General features: G+C 39.5%; 1 protein-coding gene across 1 annotated transcript in view; it reads left to right on the top strand.

Annotated features, from left to right (window-relative positions):
* Window positions 1-1,368: 1,368 nt before the first annotated feature.
* pth1r (parathyroid hormone 1 receptor) overlaps window positions 1,369-8,981 on the top strand; it is a 50,934-nt gene continuing 43,321 nt past the window's right edge. The window contains exon 1 of the mRNA XM_020654377.3: window positions 1,369-2,498. Within this exon, the coding sequence (XP_020510033.1) occupies window positions 2,430-2,498 (69 nt within the window). The 5' untranslated portion in view covers window positions 1,369-2,429. The remainder of the gene's footprint in view (window positions 2,499-8,981) is intronic.

Genomic DNA, 8,981 nt, shown 5'->3' with positions numbered 1-8,981 from the left:
ATCATTACAGTGGACAATCCTACTCAGACTACAAGCAATAAATGCTTACAATAAAATATATTGAGCCAGTTGCATTCAGCTCCTGCATTTATTTGCAAGAACTTTTGCAATTAGCTCAGTCTGTTGGGACTGTTGGAAACAGTTAAATTCCTGGCACAGACCAAGTATGGAATTGGGACTGGTTGCTGCAGAGTTGCTAGTTTACTCCCCTAGTATGTCTATCTATATATATATATATAGCTATTGAGCAAGGCATTGCACCGCTAACTGCTAGGGGTGCCAGTCACTGCGAAGTCCCTTCTCTCTGACATCTCTCAATAATGGCTGTGTGTGAAGCGTGTCTAACAATAACAGAGTAAAAAGGTCTTATTGCCCTCAGGATATAGATCAAGTGTATAAATGCGAAAACATTTAAATCTGGATTGAATCAAAGTTAAGTAAAGGTTTGATTGAATGCTGTAAGACCCAAAGACATTTTAGCCCGTTGTTGCAATATAGAGACAAGTTTGGAAGTGTTTGGTGAAACTCTTTTGCAAACAAAAGGAATGATTATAGAATATTTTAATAGAGACATCAACAAGGTCTTGTAAATAATATGTACTGGTATAGGTCCTTGGGTAAGTCATTAAACTTTGTGACAAGCTGTCTCACTTATTTCCTTATTTATTTTAAAAACAAAGCTTTATGGTCATTATTTTCTAAAATAGAGGATTCAATGAGAAAAGATAATAAAGTCTGAAGTCAAATAGGCTCCTTTTGCAGCTATTATCATCATTCCTGTTATTACCCATGCTGCTGTGGGGTCTGTGAGACCTCAAACAATAAGGAAGTAAATGTCAAAGTGGGGCCAAAGTCAACAAAACACACGAGTTAAATAAAACAGGACCGGATCAGTCGTGTCACAAAATATAAGTTGGGGTGGAAAAAAAAAGCATTTATACTGCCATGAAACAATTCATATATTCTTCAACTTTGGATTCCTGACCGTCCAATGTTTAAAGTCCAAATATAAGTTTAAGTCTGTTTTGAGACAGTTGTCCGTGCAGCCTCGATTGAAATCACAGCGAAGCAGCAGATTGAGCCCCGTGTTAAAAGAGGGACATCTCCTGCATTATGTCTCGGTAATCCAATCCTACTAGATGCAACTTTTTGAGAGACTGCAGAGGGAAAAAGCGGTTTGGCAAATGCCCTGCGATCTGTTGAATGTAGAGTTTGTTTGAGGGGTGAGAAAATATGTCATTTCGGAGTCGTGGTTTATTCCCACGTAAGAGCGTGCGCACCAATCAGAGGCCGTGACGCTCCACCCTACCTGCCTCCTCTCCGCCCCCCCCCCTTTTCCATCCACATACTCACTAGTGAACACGACCTGCCGCCTGCCACATCTGGAGTCGCTCCACACAACGACAAAACTTCGACTTTTACAGCAACACTCAGGCGTACGCGAAGTGTGTGTCCGTCAGGGTGAAATGTGGCTTTCTCTTGGTAGTAAGTAGCGCTTTCCTGAAGTTAAATTGGCATTCCTGTCTTGTTTCGGAGTTTTGTTTTGGCCCCGTTTGGGAGTTTCATACATTCAGTTGCCGTCAAGCCACGCTAGATTTTGATGAAGTTGAACGCGATTTTCTCGAAATTAAAAGAGCCTACATGACACTTTACTAAGTTGTGTCTTTATTGCCTAGTTTTTTTATAACGAGCCAGTGACAGTGAAGTGTAGCCTATCAGGTAGTTAACGAAGAGACGTCAATGAAAAGTCTGTGATTTCACGCTGTTTCTGTGGTTAAATGCGACATTTAAAGCCCGTTTCGACCCTGCCGCTCCACTGCACGTTATCTATGTTGCGTTTATGGCGACATAAGTCCCAGGGAATCAAACAGCGACATTCAACAGCGACTTGGTGATGGAGTGACACATTTATGGCTTATTTCATTTAGTCCAACACTGATCTAACATTTGGAAAGGGAGACTGGAATAAGCCGTAAGGCGCACAGCTCCATACTGAAGTGTTTAAGTTAGTCTGAGGGGAAATTTAAAAGACCTAAAAATACAGCGTTGGTTTCTTCCCCTACAAAGAATCATTTGAACTTCCCACCGCAGAGCAGAGAGCGACATAAATAGTTTCTGACATGTGGATGTAATTTCAGAAGAAGGGGGGGGAAAAAAAGAGACAGATGCAGAGAAATAAAGAGAGGGAGAGAGAGCTGAGTTGAGCCGGGCATATAGTGAGATTATAGGAAATTAAATCGAGGGCAGAGCGAGGCGATTACCGAGTTATGATTTCACAGGCAGCCGTAAGCATCGCGAGGCCAGATGGAGTAAGAAAAAACACAAGTCGCTCCACTTTGAAGAGAGTTAAGTAGCTTAAATCATTTTATCTGAGCATCATCAGCGTCTGTTTTGAGGACTCTGAGAGGTAGAGCCGCCTCAGGTCCGGGATGGGATCCGCTCTGCTACTGTACAACCTGGACTTTCTGCTCATCTCACTATTCAGCACTTTGTGCCTGGTAAGTCAGATTTTTTTTTTTTTTTTTTTTTTTTACTTTCAAGAACGCATTCGTTCATATATGTTGTGCAATAAGCGAATTTGTGGTCGGAAGAGGGGCAGGCATACCTTCTCTGTGCACAGAACACTGCAGCCTGTCAATGAGCTGGTAGATGGGCAGCTATTATTGCAATAAGCAATGCGATGTTTGCATCAGAGGATACAAATAAGGGAAATGACACATATGCATGCTGACCTGCAATTTACATATTTGTCCTGTGGTTTCTGCCATATCCACCATTAAACGCTTGCAAATCAGGTATAAAGTTGCGTGTGATCAAGTGTAAGTAGGAAATATTGTTCCCCTAAATTGAAGAGAGAAAGCAGACCATATTAACTACAAAACCCTGAGCTGATAACAATAATTATATTATGGACACCTAGTGTCTGTGCTGCATGTTAAATTCCTAGTACTGCTATGCTTAACAAATTGTAATTTTGAATCAACATGCTGGAGACACAATTTTTCATCAACACACAACAGGACAGAGGACTCTTAAAAGCTTGTTGGTGTTTTCCTATTCATGCACAGTTTCATTACAAAACACAGTGTATGTGTAGAGCAGAGCCTAGTAACCTAGTTCCTGTTGAAGGACTGACAATGTGTTTATTGCACATTGTTGCATTGCTTTGAAAACCTCTCACCTGGTTGAACAGAAGCGACTCTTACAGTCTGAATGGGAGTCAATATTTCATTCATAAATCCAGCAGAAACACCTGAGCAATTCCAATACGCTGATTGATGGTTAAAGATTTTTTTTGTTTTGGACAGACATTGTTTTTGTTTGCAGCAAGCCTATACTGAATACAGCTATGGCAACAGCCATTACAAATCACAGACACACACACACAGATACATGCGTACACAGTGCGCAGGCAGAGCCGCGTACCAACTTGGTTGTGTGTGTTTTGGCCGAGGTTGTTGTGCATTCAACAGGCAGTTCGCCCGGGCTCTGAGGTATGGTGCATTTTCCCACTGATGTGGTCGATCACTGCACCGCAGTGGACCTCGAGGCTCATTGGTTTAGATGGCAGAGGAAAACAATTATAACATAGCCGTGTATTTATAGCTGATTCAACATTCAGACGTTAAAAGGCTCTGTCTGTGAAGGATGTTTATCCGCTTTTTTTTTTTTAGCTTTGCTGTTTGCTTAGTCGTCGTCTCCACAAAAAGTCTTCTTTTCCCCAAACTGTGACCAAATGGGACGAAGATCTCACCAAAAGCCAAAATTAACAGTGGAAAGTCTGCGTATGTGTTTAAAGAAAGAAAACAAAACGTTTGAAATCAGGACACACAGTTAGAAACTAAAGGGACTGTTCCATTTCCGCCGGCTCAGCGCATCAATGATTATTTCCTCGCTGAACACAATGAACAGTTGGGGAATATAAATCGTTATTATCCGACAGGAAGTTGCTGATAGGGGAGCTGACAAGGAATCTGTCTCCATTGTGTTTTACACCTCAGCAGGCATGCTGCAGTGACAGCTCACTGACAAAGGACAACCTCACAGAGCCTTTGTTCACTGTGACTAGCTGCCTCACTTACTCAGTTATTACATTTATTAAGCGGAAGCAGTGCTCGCAGGGAGCTCAGCGAGTGTTTAATTTCTACCTCATGACTGTGTTTTCCTCCCTGATGACTTGCATGTGTCTGTTCCACGATGGAACCACTACAACATGTATCTGCTTCTACTACAGCAAAGTGTTACACCGGATTCGGACAAAAATAAGAGTGTGAAGACTTGGTGGATGGCTACGACTTAGCCTTAAGTACTTTGTAGAGAAAAAATGGCCTTGTTCCTTCAATTTCTGAAGTAGTTATATAAATGTTTTGCTTGACTTGAATACTTCTACAATTTCACAAATCATATATTCAAAAGTTTTACATTTTTCTGAGCAGAGTGATTTCACAGGGCGCCAGAAGCCTAGTGGTTAGTGCATGCACCCCTTGTGCTATAGTCCCTAATGAAGACGGCCCAGGCTCGAAACCGACCTGACACTCCTTTCCCTGCTTGTCATTCCCCAGTCTCTCTCTCTCTCTCCCTGATTTCTGAGTCTTTCCACTGTCGTTTCTCTAAATAAAGGCATGAGACTCCCCAAAATAAAGCTTAACAAGAGAGCCGCTCATGAGATGTTCACAGACAATCAGTAACTTTTAAAATCACACAATATAAACTAAATTCTACAAATGAATTTAAATGCACGGCAAAGAAGAGAAATACAATTCTACAATTCACTTAGCAGATTCTTTTATCCAAAGTGACGTACATCAGAGAGTAAGTAAAACACAAGCAAGGATCTAGAAAAAAGGGAACAACTTCAGTAAGTGTAAACCAACAGCTTTAAGTCCGATCAGACACACAGGTGCTGACAGGTAGTACACAGAGGCACTGAGAAATACAACATCAAATGCACTTAATGATTGCTTGTTAGAGATCACACCTCTCTTCTTTTGTCTTTTATTATGCAAAAAGCCTTTACTGTTAGGGCTAACTGTGTGACCCTATAGGAATAGTCTTTCAGAGTAGCTTCATCCATTTCAAATTACCCCGAATATAACTTCATAACGCAGATTAGAGTGTGGGATAATCTCTTCTCAATCTGTCTCTAGTAATTAGCGATGGCAGATTACTCCTCATATGAGCTACTGGTGCCTTTTAGAGTGCATGAAAAAGGCTTCACAATGAACTGAATCCTGGAGAAAAAAACACATGTGTTTTTTGTAAGAAAAAGGAGAATAAAGTAAAAGTTTCGCCTTAAACTTATTTGACAAATTGGGTTGTTGCTGAGGGTTTAAGGCAAAAACACAGTCTTCAGTTTATGTTGATTACCTCTGTTAATTCTGTTACAAATGATAAAACACTTACCATACTGTGTAAAGTTTACCAAAAAAATATTTTTGATTGACCACAATGTAAAAACCCAATTTTTTCTGTAAAAAGCATAATGTTAAAAAAATATCTATTGATACATGCTTTGTCTTGAAGGTAAATATTTGAGTTGCAACTGAAAATTGAACGAGGACATTTCGTATTTAAGTTAAAATCGTACGATTTCTGGTGTGATTACGTGTCTTATTATTGCACTATTAATGAAATCCTCATTTCTTAACCTAGCAGAGGCTTATTATCACTGAAGCACACAAACACAATTAGACTCTTATTTTACCATTACATAGAACAACACTTATTAATTCCCATTTGAATACAAGATTACACCTCTTCAAGAAAATTACAGGTGACATGAAAGCAAAACTCCCGCCGTAAAAGCCTATAAATATTAACTGCTTTCATTAAATCTGTCAGCTCTGACCTATAGGCTCTTTGTATGACTGTGGTTTCTTTTTCTTATGTTACCCTCTGCATGTTTTTCCCCATCATTTTTTGAATGGCAATACTTGAAAGGTTTTAAAATCACTGCTGTCGTTTTTTATTTCAAGTATACATCAATCCAAAGTCCATTTGAAAAGAAAGCTGAGTGACATGTAGAGCACATGTATAACCAGTGGGCTATTTCATGCTGCATTTAGTGTGTCAGTCCAGAAGTGGCTTTGATCCGGAGTCCCCTCTTATCAGGCCCCATTAAGACACAAGAGTGACAATAAAGGCCTGCCAGGACCAATCTGGTCATCTCAGTGTTCATTCAGCTCAGTCCCTGTGCATGTCTTATTGCTTTTATTAAAGGGAAACTCATCCATAGATACACTCCCACAATATAGGTTTCATATATTTTTAGTCTGGTCTGCATTTTGATGTGATTTAGAAGGATCAGTTTTCATTGTTTTTCTTTCTTGTTTGTCCGTGTGTGTGTGTGTGTGTGTGTGTGTGTGTGTGTGTGTGTGTGTGTGTGTGTGTGTGTGTGTGTGTGTGTGTGTGTGTGTGTGTGTGTGTGTGTGTGTGTGTGTGTGTGTGTGTGTGTGTGTGTGTGTGTGTGTCAGACTTCTTATTCTGACCTTTACTCCTGCCATGTGTGAGAGAGCAGAAGCAGTAGGAGGTGTGTCACCTCTGATTAAGTACAACGAGTGCAGATTTGGAATCAAAAACAACCAGGATTTGTTGCGTTTCTTTCAAAAAATGTCAAATGTATGTATTGCACATCTTGTGACCTTCTCCTTTTTTCCTAAAAACAAACTGAATTTTACTAAAGGTAGGCCTTCAAGGAAGTTCAAAATGTTGCAACAAATAGGCATTTAAATTCCCCCAAATCCCTTCCAAAATGCCTGCAAATCCTGAAGGGACTGATTATGTGACGCTTTGCTTTAGCTCATGTGAACGCTCACTTCTCCTGACAAGAAGTTACACAGACCAGGCCCAGGGAATACAGGCCATCTGGCCTTTTAAATCTTTAAAACCCCCACAATAAATAAAAAAATAAATACACACAAGCACATTATACACCTTATGATCTACAGTTAGGGTTACAATCAGCCTGGTCCTGGCTTTCATCCAGGTTCGTCCTGGTTGTCATCAAGTAAGAAATCATTCAACTGTAGTGGCCTTAAGGTTCCTTTGTCATTTTATTTTATAATTAGGATTGCCTTATTATTGCTACTATTTCTCAACCATCCCTTGTTTCGACAGCTAGTGTGTTCATGTTCACACACTAAACAGGTGAATAGTGAGCTCTAAATTAACCCCAAATCATGAAATGTTTAATCTCCTTCAAGGAGATTGAGTATAGCCAGTTCATTTTCAGTAGCTGTCCACCTATCCCCACAAGGCATGCAGAAGGTTTTATGGTGGATTCACTTCAGACTATTCTTTCCTTCAAGAAAGCTGTAGAGCAGGAAAAAGGGTTTAAATGAAAGATTTAGGGGCTTATTTGGTCGATAATTGGCCCCTACTGATCAATTATAGCATCTCCCCAAGTTTCACTCTGTAACAGTCAACAAGTTGAGTTTTGTGCCTCTGGCTAAAAAATATCCAAACATTAGACTCACTTTCATCTCTATTCACAAACCTCACTGATGTCTGAGAAGCAGTTTATTATGCACTCCATTTTTGTCCCTCTCTACGTCTACTTTGGTTTCATTCATTTTACTGAATACGGCATGTATCAACACCTCAAACAACTATTAAACCACTACCTACATATTTAGTGGCTGTATTTCCATGTACTTTAACATTGGTAGCTACTAGTGCCTCTTTATGTCGGTCAATGGTTGTCAATGGTTGTGATATATGATAATATTTCTGCTTGTCTGTGTGTACTCACCGTTTGGCTATAATCTTGTCTCCATTTGTTTTTTTCCCCACAAATAAAAAACTATACCGAATGGATGATTCTTAGTGAAATAATTTAAGACAGTTCTCATTTCTACTCTCATGCTGCAGTAGACAGCATGCCAGTGGCTTTTGAATTTGAATGTATTTATTTTAATAGACACAATGTAATTTAACATAATTTCAATACAAAGCATGAAACTGATGTGCTGCATAAAGAGTATATAGCTGTTGCTAATTTTCAACTCGTGTCCCCAGTGCTTGCTGATCCCAGTTTGGACTGGTGTCAACTCTGTCTGTTCCAGTCATATCTTACTACAAAGACCTTCAGAGATCTGTATTGTCAAAAACAGAAGCTTGGTCAGTGGCCCAATGCTTCAATTAATGAAGCTGTAAGTCCCCTCCCCCCCCGTTTTATTTCCTGATATTGTCTTTAAGCTTATGGTCACGTTGAGGTGACGTTGAGGACAGGCATAAACAATGCCTGTCCCTGAATAAGGATTTATATAGTCCAACCTGATTGGTCAGATTTCTCCTTTAGTCAACTGAAAGTTGAACGTTTTTTTTGTTGTTTTTTGCGTTCATTGATCCATATTCTCATTTGAGTTAAACCACGTCATTAAACTATTGGTCTTCTTGACTTGGAATAACAATTAATTCTATGATAAGACATCCTTTTTCTCACCCATTGAGTCTACATTAACGTGACCTTATAAGAGTTGTGTCCTCTTTTGCGTCTTTAAATGTATTTTAGTGTTCATCAGGTACATTTTCATACAGTGATGCATTCATTTGAAAACATATAGACTTCAAGTTTTCTTTTCTATTTTAGCCCTTCAGAATCTCTACAGCTCTAGCTCCATACAAGAAGCCTTTGTTCATGTGTCCTTTTTTATGACATTACTGGATTTACTTTAGTTTTGTTTATGTTGTGTGTATGTTTTGGCAACATATATAAAATCAAAAATAATCGAGATTGCGATTATTCTGTGACACATGGTCATTGTTAGAAAAAGATTTTTATTCATAGAGGGGGCGGGACATTTTTGATTGACAGACAGTCACCATGGTTACTCACTCTCCCTTGCCTGCTGCACACTTAACGAGGAGAGAGAGCTGCTGACGTACATCACTTCAAGCAGCATGCATGGAAATTAATTCATGGAAATTAGTGATTGTACTGTACAATTTTCTTTTTTTTAACGATTGAGGTCCGGACCTCG

This window comes from Labrus bergylta, chromosome 4 (assembly GCF_963930695.1).
Source record: "Labrus bergylta chromosome 4, fLabBer1.1, whole genome shotgun sequence".
NCBI lineage: Eukaryota > Metazoa > Chordata > Actinopteri > Labriformes > Labridae > Labrus > Labrus bergylta.
This window is presented reverse-complemented; position numbering and strand designations above follow the sequence as displayed.